Source organism: Crotalus tigris, unplaced genomic scaffold, assembly GCF_016545835.1.
Source record: "Crotalus tigris isolate CLP2741 ecotype Arizona unplaced genomic scaffold, ASM1654583v1 scf7180000019147.1630427, whole genome shotgun sequence".
In the NCBI taxonomy this organism is placed as follows: Eukaryota; Metazoa; Chordata; class Lepidosauria; order Squamata; family Viperidae; genus Crotalus; species Crotalus tigris.
Window position 1 is genome coordinate 63,901 of NW_024097401.1, and position 17,989 is coordinate 81,889.

General features: G+C 45.5%; 1 protein-coding gene across 3 annotated transcripts in view; it reads left to right on the plus strand.

Moving 5' to 3' along the window:
- Nucleotides 1-5,792: 5,792 nt before the first annotated feature.
- Nucleotides 5,793-17,989, plus strand: part of CABCOCO1 (ciliary associated calcium binding coiled-coil 1) — an 80,458-nt gene continuing 68,261 nt past the window's right edge. For all 3 annotated transcript variants that reach the window (XM_039360012.1, XM_039360013.1, XM_039360010.1), the window contains exons 1-5: nt 5,793-6,521; nt 8,765-8,868; nt 9,814-9,983; nt 13,811-13,955; nt 16,818-16,890. In XM_039360012.1, coding sequence (XP_039215946.1) covers nt 6,459-6,521; nt 8,765-8,868; nt 9,814-9,983; nt 13,811-13,955; nt 16,818-16,890 — 555 coding nt within the window. In that variant the 5' untranslated portion in view covers nt 5,793-6,458. The remainder of the gene's footprint in view (nt 6,522-8,764; nt 8,869-9,813; nt 9,984-13,810; nt 13,956-16,817; nt 16,891-17,989) is intronic.

Genomic DNA, 17,989 nt, shown 5'->3' on the forward strand with positions numbered 1-17,989 from the left:
GCAGTTCTGCCCTCCTCCCCAAGGAGGTGCATAAATATCTACTACAGGCTTGCTGGAGAACATAAGAGAAAATTGGTGAATCCTCATCACCCAGTTCCCTGGCTAAAATGCAAAAGGGCGGGATGGGGTCTGCAAGGCAGAGGCAGAGGCAAGAAGCTCCTGCTAAGATTTGAATCATTTACAGCGCGAAGCTCGAATCATATTATTGATCTGAGAAAGTTGCCTCTTTTTTCATGGTTGCTATTAAAAACCCATTAGAAGGATGCCACATAGATCTAGTGAGAATCAACACATCTCGCTGTAAAACTAATGATATATTCCATTATGGGAGATAGGCTACAAAACGCTGGTATTGAATTACGCTCGCAAAATAGAAAATGAGCTAGAAAAAAAAAAATCCCTCTAGGAAATAACTCGTCCTGACTGAGCAGTTTCCTGTTTATATTTTAGATCAATCATTTCACCCCGGGGTCTGATGTAGAAAGGAGGCTGCATGGGAAAAAACCAAGGAATTTCTCCTTCTCAAATCCTTTTTTAAAAAATGACTAACACTCTCAAGAAACGGGTAGGTTTGCATTCTGCTGCCTAATGGCCTGGAAAGATTACAATAGCAGAGATACTTTCCTGTAGATGAGTCCAGTTGTGGTACTATTGCCGTGGTATTTAGCTTTGCTAGAATCCCATCTGATCAGTCAGCTCAGCATCAGCTTCAGCTACAGGAACTGAATTGAACTACAGGAACTGAAATTGAAAAATGGCCGGGTCCTACAATGGCTGTTGTCAAGGCAAAGATAGCAAAGGAAAGTGTCTCTTTCTCGGTTTGATCTCTGGTTTTGGAGCCAGGTCAGACATCTAATTAAGAAATAATAATAATAATAATAATAATAATAATAATAACGACGATGATGATGATGATGATCATCATCATCATCATCATAAAATAGAGAAAGTCATAGAAAATGATAAAATTAAACTGCTCTGGGACTTCAGAATTCAAACAGACAAGCACCTGCAACATAACACCCCAGACTTAACAACTGTCGATAAGAAAGACAAAAAAGTTTGGATAGTGGATGTGGCAGTGCCTGGAGATAGCAGAATAGAAGAGAAAGAACTGGAGAAGATAACAAAATACAAAGACCTACAAATAGAAATAGAAGACTGTGGCAAAAGCAAGCAAGGGTAGTACCAATAGTCATAGGCTCCTTGGGTGCAATCCCAAAACAACTGGAGCACCACTTGAAGACCATTAGCATTGACAAATTCGCTATTAGTCAATTGCAAAAGGCGGCCTTATTAGGAACTGCTTCCATCCTGCGATGATATCTGTAATACCATCAAACATCCACATCTGCCTATCCCAGGTCCTGGGTAAGGACTCGATAGGTAGACAAAATGCGAAATCCAGTCTGAACATCTGGCTGACTGTGCGATGATCCATAATAATAATAATAATAATAAAGTTGGAAGGGACCTTGGAGGTCATCTAGTCCAACCCCCTGCTCAGGCAGGAAATCCTATACCATTTCGGACAAATGGCTGTCCAGTCTCTTCTTAAAAACTTCCAGTGTTGGAGCATTCACCGCTTCTGGAGACAGGTTATTCCACTGGTTAATTGTTCTAACTGTGAGGAAGTTTTTCCTTAGTTCTAGGTTGCTTGACTAGTTTCCATCCGTTGCTTCTTGTCCTGCCTTCAGGCGCTTTGGAGAAGAGCTTGACTCCCTCTACTTTGTGACAGCCTCTGAGATATTGGAAGACTGCTATCATGTCCCCCCTCGTCCTTCTCTTCGTTAAACTAGACATACCCAATTCTAGCAACCGTTCCTTATATGTTTTAGCCTCCAGCCCCCTAATCATCTTTGTTGCTCTTCTCTGGACTCTTTCTAGAGTCTCAACATCTTTTTTATATCGTGGTGACCAGACCTGTATGCAGTATTCCAAGTGTGGCCTTACCAAAGCATTGTAAAGTGGTATAAATACTTCACCTTTTTGAAGAAAGTCCTTAATGTCAGCCAATGTCATGTTCATGCTAAGAAAGTTCCTGTGAGTGGGCGCTACAAAGCTCCTGAAAGATGGAATTGATGAGCAGTGGAAACAGACATCAGCCTTAATAGAAGATGAGCCACAAGAAAAATGACGTTGTCTCTTCTGCGGCTGACGTTCACAAGACTCGGCCAGTCCATCTACATATATTGGGTTTTCCGATCCGATTCCTTCTGTGCAAACGTGATGCTGACAATATTTACAAATCTTTCCACACAACCCTTCCTGACAAAGCTTTAAGTATGTTTGTCACATACAAGCTTCTTTGGCAGCAAAACAATGCATTCAAAAATATCTATGGAATATCTCGATTAGCCTGTCTTCTTGGCCTGGAGATGAATTGGATCCTCGTGGCAAAAATGCACTAAATCAGATTCCCAGCCAGACAGGTGTCTGTTTCAAAAGGAGGAACGCGTATGTTTGTACGAGCGATTTCAATCACCTGATCAGAATGATTGCTTCCAGCTTTACAATGAAGCCCATTTCTTTTCTTAAGACAAATCCGTTGCGTTCCTTTATGAACTAGAGGCACCACTTACCATCCATCAAAAGATGTTTTAATAACAGCATGACAGCACTTTCAATCAGGCAATGGGGCTGTTTTTCCCAGTCATTGCGTTTTTTGTTTGCTTGCTTTTCATATGTTTTATTTTATTTCAATCAGTCTTGTGGATTCCTTGAGCTGAGAATTGATGCTAAAATTGAACGTCCCAATGAATTCAATTTATGCTTTGGGGTTTTGTTTTGTTTTTAAGCACCACGTTTAATGCCTTGGAAGGTTTTGTGCTTTGCAAAGCAGGATGTCTCCTGCTCTTTAGCCCAGCACCAGCTTTGGCACCAGCCCAGGCTCCTGATTCTCTCCCATGTCTCATTCCTTGGCCGGCTTCCTCCAGCTGCTGGAGTCTGCAAACCTGGAAAGAGGCTCAGGACCTGCCCAGGACCTGTCTGGCTGTAGGGAAGCTACAAAGCCACAGAAATTTGGTTCTCCACATCGGCTCAAATCAAAGCTAACTCAGAACTCATCTGCTCGCTTCCTCAAGAGATGTGTAGAGCAGAGAGATGGGGACCTTGCTTGTTTTCTACCAAACAGTACATTCAAAAGGCTTTGCATGTTGCTGTTGTTGTTGTTAATTGCGAAGTCGTGTCCGACCCATCGTGATCCCACGGCCAACATTCCTCCAGGCCTTCCTGTCCTCTACCATCTTCTGGAGTCCATTTAAGCTCATGCCTAATGCTTCTGTGACTCCATCCAGCCACCTCATTCTCTGTCGTCCCCTTCTTCTCTTGCCCTCAATCTTTCCCAGCATTAGGCTCTTCTCCAGTGAGCCCTTCCTTCTCGTTAGGTGACCAAAGTACTTGAGTTTCAACTTCAGGATCTGGCCTTCTAAAGAGCAGTTGGGGTTGATCTCCTCTAGGACTGACCGGGTTGATCGCCTTGCAGTCCAGGGGACTCGCAGGAGTCTTCTCCAGCACCAGAGTTCAAAGGCCTCCATTCTTTGGCGCTCAGCCTTTCTTATGGTCCAACTTTCACAGCCATACATTGCAACTGGGAAAACCATGGCCTTGACTATATGTACTTTTGTTGGCAGGGTGATGTCTCTGCTTTTTTCCTCTTTATAGTCTTTGTAAAAGGATCAGGAGGACTCTAGCAGGGCCTGTTCCAACCCAAAGAGTCTGTGAAAAGGCAGCCGTTTCCCTGGGTTGTGACTTCCTAAATCTTCTTCTTTTGGCCCTCCTGTCCCACCTCTCTTGTGAGTGTTTTTGCATTAAACCCAACGCTCAACTTTTATCGTTGTAGGCTGTGGGGGGGTCTCCTCTTCCTCTGCAAGGCTCAAGCTTCTCAGACCTTCTGCCAGCTCCTCCAAAGGCCCAATTCCAACACCCCCCCCCATTTGCTACCTGGGAGCTCATCCTCTGGAGCCTCGCAGAATCCGTTGCAGCATTCTGCTCAATTGTTTGGTGGCGCAGCCAAAACCTTGCCAATTTCTACAAATGTACGAATTTCCTGCAACGCTTTACAGCGGATGGCGGCATCGTGGCTGTTATTTCCTCCTCTGCTAAATAGACATCTATTATTGTCAATTAAAGATGCTATTTTTAAGCTAGAGACACAGTCCGCTGTGAGGCAGAGAAGAAAAATGGGGAGAATTAAATGGGATTGCTGGGGAGTTTTCTAACATACTCAGCATTCCTTCTGTAGCTCCTGAACACAGGTCCCGTTCTTCTGGGAGGCTTTCAGCAAAGTCATTATTGGTTTATTTATTGCACTTTTACTCGATTTCTAGGCCTCATCTGCATGGTTAACCATCGACGATGTCACCGATCAAAAGTCCCCTCCCTCAAAGTCATAGAGAATTACTCATCCATCAATTAAATCTAATGCAGTATCAAAATTGTACAAAAAAGAAAACACGAGGGGGCACATGATAGCAGTTTTCCAATATCTCAGGGGCTGCCACAAAGTAGAGGGAGTCAAGCTATTCTCAAAAGCACCTGAAGGCAGGACAAGAAGCAACGGGTGGAAACTAATCCAGGAGAGAAGCAACATAGAACTAAGGAGAAACTTCCTGACAGTTAGAACAATTAACCAGTGGAACAACCTGCCTACAGAAGTGGTGAATGCTCCAACACTGGAAGTTTTTAAGAAGAGACTGGACAGCCATTTGTCCAAAATGGTACAGGGTTTCCTGCCTGAGCAGGGGGTTGGATTAGATGATCTCCAGGGTCCCTTCCAACTTTATTATATTTGTTGGAATATTCATGAACAGGAAGAGTCATGTGGTAACTCAGTCAGCCAATGTGAAGAAAGTGCTACTGAGTCTGTGCAAAAAGGTTATTGAGTTACGAGCTGGATTTCCAGTCTCAGTTTTGTCTCTGGTCTGTCTCTGTAAGAAGTCTTCATTAAGCTATGTTGCTGTAAAGAAGAATGGTATTGTAAATATTTTTATATAAATATAAAGTTATTTGAATCAGATAAATGCAGTCAGCTGTGAGAGCTTCTGATTTATTTTTTCACCAATAGAGAAATTAAAATTCTCTAACAGGTTATGGGCCCAGAGCTTACTAAGGACTGCACTGTAATTTAAAGCTGGAAGAAATTGCCTGTGTTTAGAAAGTATAAGAACAAGGCAGAATTAGCAGAATGGCTGCAATGGAATTTAAGGAAAGCTGTGTGCCTCGTTTGGGCCAGAAAAATTACATTGTGTGGGCTGCTAAAATGGAATGTTTGCTCAAAGCAAAAGAGCTGTGGTATATTGTAGAAAATCCAGCACAAGTGTTTGCAGCAGTTGATCAGAAAAGCCATGATACTGCACTAGCAGAACTGTGATTAAAGCAGACTAGGTGAGGGTTTTATTCTAACTCGCAGATACAGAAAAGACTCCTCCTCTTCCTCCTCCTTCTTCTCCTCCTCCTCCTCCTCCTCCTCTTTTTCTTCTTCTTCTTCTTCATCTTCTCCTCCTCCTCCTCCTCCTCTTCTTCTTCTTCTTCCTCTTCATCTTCTTCTCCTCCTCTTCCTCTTCTTCTTCTTCTTCTTCATCTTCTTCTTCTCCTCTTCTTCTTCTTCATCTTCTTCTTCTCCTCCTCCTCTTCTTCTTCTTCTTCATCTTCTTCTCCCCCTCCTCCTCCTCCTCCTCTTCTTCTTCTTCTTCTTCTTCTTCTTCTCCTCCTCCTCCTCCTCCTCCTCCTCCTCCTCTTCTTCTTCTTCTTCTTCTTCTTCTTCTTCTTCTCTTTCTTCTCCTTCTCCTCCTTCTCATTATTATTATTATGATTAGACATAAAAGCAGGCGTCTTCAAGGTTCCAAGCCTGTTACCACTACCTACCCTCCTTCTCTGTAAAGATTGGAGAGCCACGATTTCCCTCTTCTCTTGAGAGTTGAGCAGCTCGCTTCACGGTCCCACCAGGTGTATAAATGGGATCCGGAGTTCTTCCTCCAGACCTTGAATTGGGGCCAAGGTGGCCCTTCGGATAACCTGCTCTGGATCCAGGAAGGACCTTAAAGGGGGCAACAACAGCACCTTGAGTCTCACCTGGAAGCCAATCATCAATCCACACAGCTCTGGGACCTCTGGAGTGCACTGACCCCTCTCTGGGCTGCCACCTTTTGCACCGGCTGAAGCTCCTGCATGCTTCCCAGGGTCGGGGCGCCTCGCACACGGAGGTGGCCCGGGACGGGGGGGGGGGGTTGCAAGAGAGGTTCGGCAGAGACGGAGAGACAGAAGGCAGAGCCAGCCCGGCTTTTGCCCTCCTCCCCGGGCATCCCTCGCGAGCGCCGAGCCCTTTCAGGCCGAGCAGGATCCCCATCGTTCGCTGGGGCCTCGTCCGCCTGGCCGGGCTGCAGGGAGGCGGCGCGAGGGCGGCTCTCCCGCGGGGGCTGCGTGGCCCGGCTGCCCGGCAACCCAGCGGCGGCGGTGACATGGCGAGCAGGGCAGCTGGGGCGACGGAGCGAGAGCGGGGGAGCGGCCTGGTAGCGCTGCCGGTATGAGCCTGGTAGCGCTTCCCGGGCATCCTCCGGGTCGGGGGACGGGGCCGCAGGTCTAGGGCGCTGGAAGGCAGTCGGGCAGACCCGCCGCTCTCCTCGCCCGGGGCGGTTCCGCCGGGCTGGGTGCTGGCGGGGGTCGCCGTTTGATCCCCGAGCGGAGTTTGGGTCGCCTCTGCTCTGTCCCGCGCGAAGTTTCTGCCGTTCAGGACCTTCGCGCGGGACAGAGACGCTTCTCACTCAAATCTCTCTTTCTTCCTCCCCCCCTCCCACTTCGTGTATTCCAGGGGTAGGCAACCTTGCCTCTTTTATGACTCGTGGACTTCAACTCCCAGAATTCCAGAGCCAGCAGGGCTCAGCTTGGAAACCTCTCCCTTTCCCCTCAGCATGGCTGGCTCAGGAATTCTGGGAGTTGAAGTCCACCAGTCATAAAGCGGCCTAGGGCAGGGATAGGCAACCTTGGCTCTTTTTATGTCTCGTGGACTTCCAACTCCCAGAATTCCTGAGCCAGCCACGCTGAGGGGAAAGAGAGAGGTTTCCGTGCTGAGCCGTGCTGGCTCAGGAATTCTGGGAGTTGAAGTCCACGAGTCATAAAAAAGCCAAGGTGGCCTACCTCTGGCCTTAACCAAACGTCACCAGGCCTCCCTCGTGGGCAGAAGGCACCAAAGAGCCAGCAGCACCAGTGGGCAGAGAAGAAGAGGTTCTCTCTGGGAAACCCCCCCAGGGAGGAAAGAGAGAAGGGAGGGAAGGAAGGAAGGAGGGAGGGAGAAAGCCAAGAGAAGAGAAGGCCAAGAACTGGCCAGGTGCCTGGCGCCCACATTCATGCTGGCTTTCCCCACAAGCCAAAGTCTGTTGGCAGGTGTGGGTAGCCTAACTGGCTAAGGAGATGGTGCCAAGGGCGAAGTCAGCGACGGGAAGACTGGCTGTCCTCAAAGATGCCACAGAATACACCAGGGGTAGGCAACTTTGGCTCTTTTAGGACTCGTGGACTTCAACTCCCAGAATTCCTGAGCCAGCCATGCTGAGGGGAAAGGGAGAGGTTTCCAAGCTGAGCCGTGCTGGCTCAGGAATTCTGGGAGTTGAAGTCCACGAGTCATCAAAGGGTCAAGGTTGCCTACCCTGGATTAGGTGGAACCAACAGGCCCAAAATCCCTAGAGTGCTTCTGTGGATAATGAGGGGGGTGTCTTTTCACTCCGCCCCAGACCTTGCTTATTAGGAAATCCCAGGGCTGTGGAGTAGATGTATATGGGGGAGGGGGGGGGAGGGAGAGAAAGCTTTTTGAGGAAAGCAACGGAAAGTAGCTACAGTAGACATGTCTGAAAGCAGCCATGTAGAAATACCCCAATAGGTAGGAGTGGAGACTGCATTGTATTCAGACAGTGGGGGGATGATGGGGACTGTAGTCTGACCCACCTGGAGAGGATTGGTCTATACCAGGGGTAGGCAACTTTGGCTCTTTTATGACTGGTGGACTTCAACTCCCAGAATTCCTGAGCCAGCCTGGCTCAGCTTGGAAACCTCTCCCTTTCCCCTCAGCATGGCTGGCTCAGGAATTCTGGGAGTTGAAGTCCACAAATCCTAAAAGAGCCAAGGTTGCCTACCCCTGGTGTATTCTGTGGCATCTTTGTGGACAGCCAGTCTTCCCGTGGCTGACTTCGGCCTTGGCACCATCTCCTTAGCCAGTTAGGCTACCCATACCTGCCAGCAGATTTGGGTGGAAGAGGATATAAACAAACCAACAAACCAACAGCTCCCTGTTTTTGATTCTGATATGTTGAGAGGTGTGGATAGAATTTTCATAAAAGTTAGCAAAAAACGATACCAAAAACTACCATAACAAAACGCTTGCCTCTTTGTAACTGGGGGCCTCCTTGTAATTTCTCACGTTTTACATCCTCATTTGCTTGATTGCAGGAGGGACAACATCTGTTGCCAAAGGTCTGGCCCGGGCCTGTAGGGTGTGTCTGAAATTTGCTCAAGGGCCAGTGGTGACCTAGCAAAAATAAGAATTTCTGCTTTGCTGCATTGAATTGTATTTTTTTTTTTTTTTTTAAAATCAGTTGCAAAGGCAAAGCCAATTATTCTTCTCTTATCTGTCTGCCCCTCTTCTAAATCAAGTAAATTGGTGTTGACAGTTGCCATTGTTTTTCTTTATGCCCTAATTTTTAAAAAATCCTTGCAATTGAATGTCTTGCTTGTGTGTGGGTGCTATTGTACTGTAATTCTTTTTGTTTCGCTGTAGGATGAAGACAAAATTAATAAAGATGATGAAGCCATGGCTTGGAAACTTCTCTCACTTGCTGAGGTTAGCATTATGTTGGAACAAGACATAGCAGGAGTTGAGAAGTAAGTTTGATGGGACATCGACAGATCTTGCCCTGCCCATCATCTGCTGAGGCAGCAGCGAGTTGGTTTGCACATGGAGTGTGTCTGTGTGTGAGGGGAACAACCCTGTGGCCTGGGCTCTTGTGATGTGTGTGTGTTCTTCCTTTTTAAAAAGAGGTGGAGCTTCTGTGTCATTTTTCACTAGGGACAAAATCACATTCCTCAACATGTCACAGACTGTGTGGACCTGCCCCTCGGTTTCCAAGTCAGTCTCAAGAGGCCCAGATCGTGGCTGGGGGGTCTTAAGAGGAGACCATTTTGTGATCCCATCTAAGTGATGCTCAGGAGGAGTCATGCAAACAAAGCTTCTTTTATTTGCACCGTCCGATGTTCCAATATATTTTCTTGGTCAGGCCAACTCATAATGAAATGTGAATGGGTTTAAATCCAATGAAACAAAGTTTACATTTTAAAGACCTACAAACCAGGGGTCTTCAAACTTGGCAACTTTAAGACTTGTGAACTTCAACTCCCAGAATTCCTCAGCCAGCCCTGGCTGGCTGGCTGGCTGAGGAATTCTGGGAGTTGAAGTCTACAAGTCTTAAAAGTTGCCAAGTTTGAAGACCCCTGTTCTAGACCATAAGCTGTGAATGTCATTACTATCGTTTTTGAAAATATCATTTAATTTTTAGTACAAATACAATGCAGATTTAGTTTTGGACACTGACTCTGCCTAGCTGTGGCGTTAAAATATTTTCAAAAATTCCACATTTCTGCAGTCAGAAAAATCCATGTGGGGAAAACTGGTCCTCCAAAAGCATCTTAAATTTAAACGGTTAAGTTTCTAGCCTTGGTTTTTATTCTGTTCATTCCTGGATTTGCAAATATTTGTCTTATTGAATGGGCACAATTACACAGAGGGGGTCTGCTTTTGTGTTCTGATGTTCTGATATTTTTCAACTGCAGGAGTCTGGAAGAGTTTCTGAATCTGAAGCACCGACTGACTAATTTGAAGGAAGCTGCATTACTGGATTATTATGTCTCTGGATTTTGGTGGGCCAAAGGATTAGACTTCTCATCTGTGCAGATTGGAGGGTTCTTGACTCTCTTGAATTTGTTGCTGGATAATCTGGAGAGTAAGTTCAGCCACATCCTATGAATGTACTCATTCTCCTTTGGATTATTGTATGTAAGAGGGGCAGAGTTATTTGGGAATGTCCCTGCCCCCCCCCAAAATTGTAATTTTATCCTGAAAGGACAATGTAATAATAATAATAATAATAATAATAATAATAATAATAATAATAATAATAATAATAATAATAAAGTTGGAAGGGACCTTGGAGGTCATCTAGTCCAACCCCCTGCTCAGGCAGGAAACCTATACCGTTTCAGACAAATGGCTGTCCAGTCTCTTCTTGAAAACTTCCAGTGTTGGAGCATTTACTGCTTCTGGAGGGAAGGTTGTTCCACTGGTTAATTGTTCTCACTGTCAGGAAGTTTCTCCTTAGTTCCAGGTTGCTTCTCTCCTTGATTAGTTTCCATCCATTGCTTATTTATTATATATATGCTTATATATTATATAAATATGCTTATTTATTCCCTGTATTTTTATGCCATTTTTTTATGCCAAGACATTTCAAAGCTGTTTATGACAACGAACTCTAGAAATAGATTAGGACTGTTGGGCTCCATATACTTTTCCCTGGGTGGGGTCTGGTGGAAGTTCCCACCCCCACCCCTTTTGTATTTGTAACAATGGGAGCGGTCTACAACCATACTAAATGAGTAATAGCCCTGTCCTCAAAGCACACCTCCACCAGTGCCCCTCCCCCGGGAAGTGGGGAGTTTAAATAGGAGTCTTTTGAGTCCTCAGAAGCTGCTCACATCTACGCCAAATCATGGCTTAACCTCTGAACCTGGCCACAAACATGGTTTGATTACAGCTGGCATTCCAGCACATGAACCCAATTAACATGGATTTGGAAACCACAGTTTGTGCTGGCCTTTGTTTGCTCTTGTATCTTAAATTATCTTGCCCCAAAAATGCCAGAAGCAGAGAGATGGATCTAACCCGGTTGCTGCTGAGATATTTCAGAGCTCAAACAGACACAGATTCTTATCCGAGGTTAGTTCAGCCCCTGGGGCCGGGCAGTTTCTGAAGCTGCAGAGTGCCTTCCCTGGACCCCCTTGCCTGCTCAGGGGAGCAATACTTACCCCATCAGCAAGCACTCTGTTTGCCCTCCTGCTTGGCAAATACCAGGCGTGTTGATTTCTCTTCTGGGATTCGAGCAAAAACAAAGCCAGAATTGCATGACAGGAATCAGCCAGCCTTTGACAAAGGCAGCTTGGCATCGCATTATAGTAAAAACCAATATTTCTCGTAGAAGAGAGAGTTTGTCTAGCCTAGGAAGAAATTTGTGACAAGGCACTTTGGCACTTGAACTGAAAACTCTCCAGCATTTTAGGAGTTCTCTGGAGTGTTTTATCTTTTGCAGAGAAGCCCATCTGGAGCTATGGAGAAACAATCAAAATCACTCTGCTGAATGTTTTCCAAGAAAAGGGTTATTACAATCTGTCTAAAATTAGCTGTATTTTAAAAGTGACATTTGTATAACTTTGCTAATATACGAACCTCAGCCTTATCTGTAATATAATGGAAAGTGTCAGAGCATCTGGGTCAGCTAGAAGGGAAAGGGTGTTGTGCCTGTATCATGTTCCATCTTCCAATTTATCTAACGAACCGGGAGGGATTAAAACATCTTTCAGCAGATGCTGAACGCTTAAGACTCAAAAGAAGATCACTGTGTGCCCATTAGGGTAAAGAACTTGGACATCTCTGCTTGTGCACATCTGCTTTCTATCCTGAGAATTTGCTTTAAAATTCACTTACTAAAACATCATTCTTACGTCGCCATTGTATATATCTATTTAAACTGAACGAACAAATCCAAGCAATTAAAGATTGGCTCCTCAGCTCTTGGCTGAGGTCAGGCTGCTGCTGCATTAGATCTAACATCTCCCAACCTACTTGGAGGTGGGCCAGGGCAGGCCAGCCCCTTTTGCCCCACAGCCCGTGCAGAGGATAAATTGGCCTTTCCAGTGAACAGGGCCCCTTGTTTGACTATCACAAGAACATCTGATACCCAGAGCATCTCACCTATAGAGATAAACAAGGACTGAGAAGTCCTGTGAAATCTGGAAGGAGGTCCAGTCAAAGGTTAAATGTCCTTTGTATAAACATGTCCACATCATAGAATCTTAGGGCTGGAGGAGATTTTGGAAGTTCTTCTCTCCATCGTCCTGCCTAGTGCAGGAACCCTCGGACCCGTGCAGACAAATGGTGGCTCAATCTTTTCTTGAAAACTGTTTCGAGTCATTTCAGCTGAAAATCTCATGCTTGGAGTCCACCACCACGATCTGCACCAGTGAGGAAGCGCAGAGCTTAAATCTTGAGTCCCTGTCCACTACCTGGGACAGTTTGGAGGCCGGGCAATTCATACCCCTCCTAGCCAGTCTGCTGGAAATAACCCTCCCCTGGTTCCAGCTTGGCCAAGGTCTGCTCCTTCTTTTTGAGCAGCCTCAAAACATAAACATGGCAGTAAGCATAGGAATGTCCCAGCGTGTTTGGGAGCCTTTTCCTGATAAGCCACACCCTCCACTATCACTTTATGTTTATGTTATGTATGCAAATCCCAGTTGCAATGTACGGCTGTGAAACTTGGACCATGAGAAAGGCTGAGCGCCAAAGAATGGAGGCCTTTGAACTATGGTGCAAAATAATATGATAGACTTGTGCAGGGGGAAGAAAATTCTATGGCAAACCATTGATGAAGCCCTCTCTTTGTGAACCCACTCTCCATCACCAGAGTTAGAATAACTTATATGTATACAGTAGTACTGTTCAGACATTTAAAAAAAAACCCTACTGATTCTAACACTTGTGGATGCACAACTACAAATGGCCACCAGAGGGCAGAGAATAACTACAGTAGAATTTTCTGTGTCTATTTGCTGCCCTCTACTGGTCTCCTAAAGCAGAGACCCTGCCAACAAAAGGACGCATAGTCAAGGCCATGGTTTTCCCAGTTGCAATGTATGGCTGTGAAAGTTGGACCATAAGAAAGGCTGAGCACCAAAGAATGGAGGCCTTTGAACTATGGGGCTGGAGAAGACTCCTGCGAGTCCCCTGGACTGCAAGGCGATCAAACCGGTCAGTCCTAGAGGAGATCAACCCGACTGCTCTTTAGAAGGCCAGATCCTGAAGTTGAAACTCAAGTACTTTGGCCACCTAATGATAAGGAAGGACTCCCTGGAGAAGAGCCTAATGCTGGGAAAGATGGAGGGCAAGAGAAGAAGGGGACGACAGAGAATGAGGTGGCTGGATGGAGTCACAGAAGCAGTAGGCGTGAGCTTAAATGGACTCCAGAAGATGGTAGAGGACAGGAAGGCCTGGAGGAACGCTGTCCATGGGGTCGCGATGGGTTGGACACGACTTCGCAACTAACAATAACAACAAATTCTATTCTATTCTATTCTATTCTATTCTATTCTATTCTATTCTATTCTACTCTACTCTACTCTGTTCTATTGGGAAAGATTGAGGGCAAGAGAAGAAAGGGACGACAGAGAATGAGGTGGAGGTGTGAGCTTAAATGGACTCCAGGAGGTGTGAAGCTTAAATGGACTCCAGAAGATGGTAGAGGACAGGAAGGCCTGGAGAAACGTTGTCCATGGGGTCGCGATGGGTCGCACACAACTTCGCAACTAACAACAACAACAACAACATGCAAAGCCTTTTCTTTAATGTGCACGTTAGTTTTCACCTGATCCATAGTCTGGAAGCCAATGCATGTGTACAGAAGGCTTTTCTTCTGAGTGGGCTTGCTGGAGTCAGAAGAACTCTGCACACTGCAGCCGCATGGAACCGCAGGTGCTCACTCCTCTTCCCCTTGCATTGCAGCCTATCACATGACCCTGGAAGAGAACATCCAGGAACTTGCCAGCGCCATGGCTGGCATCGGGCTGAGCAATTCGGAGATAAGCAGCGGGTTTGAGTTCTTCACCATAGATCAAGCCAAAGCCATCATCAATTACGTGAAGAGCAGGTAAGACTTCCTCATCCTTTAGCCTTGCTGGGAGGAGGTGACCCTTCAGTGCTGGTTGGGCCTTAAAAAGTTGGGGGAGGGGTCCCTTGTGTTGTTTTCATAAAGGAATCTGCTTTGGGTGTTGACTGTGGGTGGCCCTTTGAACCCCCAGTAATTACACTAACAAAATAAATTGATTATTAGTTGCTAAGTTGATGGCATTAATTCTCATAATGTGAAACTAGACAGCCTTCAGTGGGTAATGGATCAATTACTCAATTAATCATTAAGGTTTTAATAAATTGGATAAGTGGTTAAATGTTTATGTGTGGCTTACCCTAACATTTCTCATGCAAACATGACGCTTTTTTAAAAAAGATATTTTGAGGGCGCATATTTGGGTTGATACTATGAAACCGGCACCTTTTATGTTTACAGGGGTGGGCAATCTTGGCTCTTTTATGAGTTGTGGGCTTCAACTCCCAGAATTCCTGAGCTGGCACAGCTCAGCTTGGAAACCTCTCCCTTTCCCCTCAGCGTGGCTGGCTCAGGAATTCTGGGAGTTGAAGACCACAAGTCATGAAGGGGCCATAGTTCCCCCATGCTGGCTCAGGAATTCTGGGAGCTGAAGTCCACAGGAGTGTAGTTGCCCACCCCTGGTTTTGGTATAGATCAGGGCTAGGCAACCTTGGCTCTTTTATGACTCGTGGACTTCAACTCACAGAATTCCTTGCCGGCACAGCTCAGCTTGGAAACCTCTCCCTTTCCCCTCAGCGTGGCTGGCTCAGGAATTCTGGGAGTTGAAGTCCACGAGTCATAAAAGAGCCAAGGCTGCCTACCCCTGGCCTAGATGGGAGGAAGCCCTATTTTGTTTCTCTTCCTCAAAGGTGGAGGGGGGGTCAGCTAGATGGCCTGAGTTGGATGCTTCCTGGACCCCCAACAGAAGCGAAGACCCTTCCCTGCCCTTTGCCTTGGATAAATGGAAGTGTTTATTGGCTTTTAAATGGTAGAAGACGTCTGGCCCTGTGGGACTGTCCGCCAATTTTCAAAGCAGAAGCCAATGTCAGAAAATGAAATGAAGAAGAATCTGCTTCCCGTCCTCTGGGAGCTTTGAAAATGGAGAGGACATTTGAGCTCGCCTGGGTCCTTCCACTCTCAGCGCAGGTCTTTGCTAGCGCAGAAACAGCAGGATTCTTCAACAGGAAGATGTCTTGATCTGTTTCCAGCGATGGAGTTTGGGTTTTTGTTTTCCCAAGAATATTCAGAATTTCTTGTTCCCTCTAGTTCTGGTGATTTTTTTTTTTTGTTGTTGTTGAAAGGAAAAAAGAGAGAAATGCCCACTTTCCAGGACAGGTGAGGCCAGGGCAGTGATTGGTAACTGTCTCTCTCCCCCACCACCACCACCACCACTTTACAGTAGTGGCCAAAATTGTGGAAACCTTTTGGGGAAAGTGTACAGTAGAAATGCCACCTTTGGTTAAGTTTCCACCCATTTTTCTTCTAATTTCTTTATAACTGTAGCCTTGTTCACTTCATAATACGATTTTACATTGCTTTCTGGGTGACCAGTCAACTCTTTGCACCGTGACTTTAATTTTATCATGTTTTACAAGCTCACTCAATGAAAGAACACAAAAAAATCCCAACCGACTGGATAGCGATCACATAACACACTGACCAATGTCCTCCTCTCAGCTTCAATACAGGACATCAATCACTGAACCCTACTGTGATCTGATTGGCTCATTGCCAAAACAAGATGACACCCGATTGGCTCTCTAAACACTCATGCTCATTGGCTGCAGTCAGATAAAGGAAAGCTACCTGAGATCAACCTAAGCAAGTTGTGCTTCCTTTTTCTGGTTATTTGGCTATAACTTTTCATAGAATACAGTACAGATAATTGAACAAACTATGTTGCATTATGTTCTTGATTAAATTATCTTTCCATTGATATATAATTTTAGGGTACTACTCCAGGAAAAAAAAAGTGGTGCTATTAGCCATCAAACCTCAAGAATACACTTTTCCCAAAAGGTTTCCACAATTTTGGCCACTACTGTAGTTCCCTTTGTATCAGCTGCAGTAACGCCAACATCAGCCTCTTTGATGACATTTTCTTCCAGAAAACAGTCAAATGAGGAAGGTCCATCTGCATTAATCACTTTCAGATGCTTACATGGTTGTCGCGAAAAAGCCTGTCTTGTTGTTTTGTTCACATCTGCAATCCTTTGTCCTGTTGTGCCAAAAGCTTCTCCCTCCACGGCAGTCCAAATGCACGTCAAGTACATTCCTTGTCTGACCAAAAGGTAGATCTGTTTATATCAGGTTACCTAAGCTGCCTCATTCCTTAGCTGGATGATCAGCCTAGATTCAGAGGGGAGAAGGGCAGTCATCTGTTGGCAGAAAGCCCAGATCCCAAGGCCATCCTGACGGGATCAACCCAGATCCACCAGAGCCAGCAAAACCTGACTGACAAAAGGAGGTCAAGTTGCTTCTGAGGCCTTGGCGCCTTCGCAGATGGCCCTGCTCCGTCCCAAAGTTCTCACTACAATGCATTTGTTCTTATGCCTTCCCTCCAAGGTGACGTGCCCTCTTGCTTTCCGCCATCGCAACAACAACTTTGTGAATCAGATCACAAATCACAGCTATACAATTCCGTTGCAGATTTAGTTCTTCGTTTAGTGGGAATTATTAACTCACTGCAGGATTTTATAACAGTGAATGAGAGAGAGAAAAAAAACCTGGTTTTGGATTATGAAATTTAGCTAAAGCTTTAGGGCCTTAGTTTCTGCAGTTAAAGAACCTTTTTTTAGAAGCAACGTGAACCCTGAATGCTCCTAGAAATTTATTGCTTTCAGAATCCACTTTCTTGTCTTTCAGCTTATTCCAACATTATACATTGTACGAGTATCTTTTCCACAGTCCCAGGGAAGAACTGGTGACTGGAGATGAGGTAAGTAATTTGCAGGACTGGAAATGATTAAGTGGGATGTTTTAATGCATATTCTCTGGCATCTGTTTTCTATAGCTCAAAGCAACATTATGTCAAAAACGCTCAAGGTTTAAAAGTATAGAATGGCGCATTAAAAGAATAAAAGGGAATATAGGAAGGCCGGTCTCCTTTGGAATTTGAAATTAACAAGAATAAATGATGCCATTGTTGCTTTGGCTGCTGGCTGTAGCTTTAAGCATGTGTTTGCTGACAGTATTTGTAAGAGTAACACACCCCGTTGCTAGGTCTAGTTATGGTAGATAATGAAGAATGGGACTAAGCAGTGCCCTTCGCATTGACTGGGGGGAGGGCAGCCCAAGGGACAAGGAAGTGGGTGCTCAAAGCAATGGGATTGTGCTGAGACCCAACTATAATAATAATAATGATGATGATGATGATGGAAGGGACCTTGGAGGTCATCAAGTCCAATCCCCTGCTCAGGCAGGAAACCCTACAGCATTTCAGACAAATGGCTGTCCAGTCTCTTCTTAAAAACTTCCAGTGTTAGAGCATTCACCGCTTCTAGAGGCAGGTTGTTCCACTGGTTAATTGTTCTAACTGTCAGGAAGTTTCTCCTTAGTTCTAGGTTGCTTCTCTCTTTGATTAGTTTCCATCTGTTGGTTCTTGTACTGCCTTCGGGCGCTTTGGAGAATAACTTGACTCCCTCTTCTTTGTGGCAGCCCCTGAGAGATTGGAACACTGCTGTCATATCCCCCCTCGTCCTTCTCTTCGTTAAACTAGACATACCCAATTCCAGCAACCGTTCCTCATATGTTTTAGCTTCCAGTCCCCTAATCATCTTTGTTGCTCTTCTCTGTGCTCTTTCTAGAGTCTCAGCATTTTTTTTACATCGTGGTGACCAAAACTGGATGCAGTATTCCAAGTGTGGCCTTACCAAGGCATTGTAAAGTGGTATTAATACTTCACGTGATCTTGATTCTATCCCTCTGTTAATGCAGCCCAGCACTGAGTTGGCTTTTTTGGCAGCTGCAGCACACGGCTGGCTCATATTTAAGTGATTCTCACAAGGAGAATTCAGCAGGCATTTTGCAAACCTTTG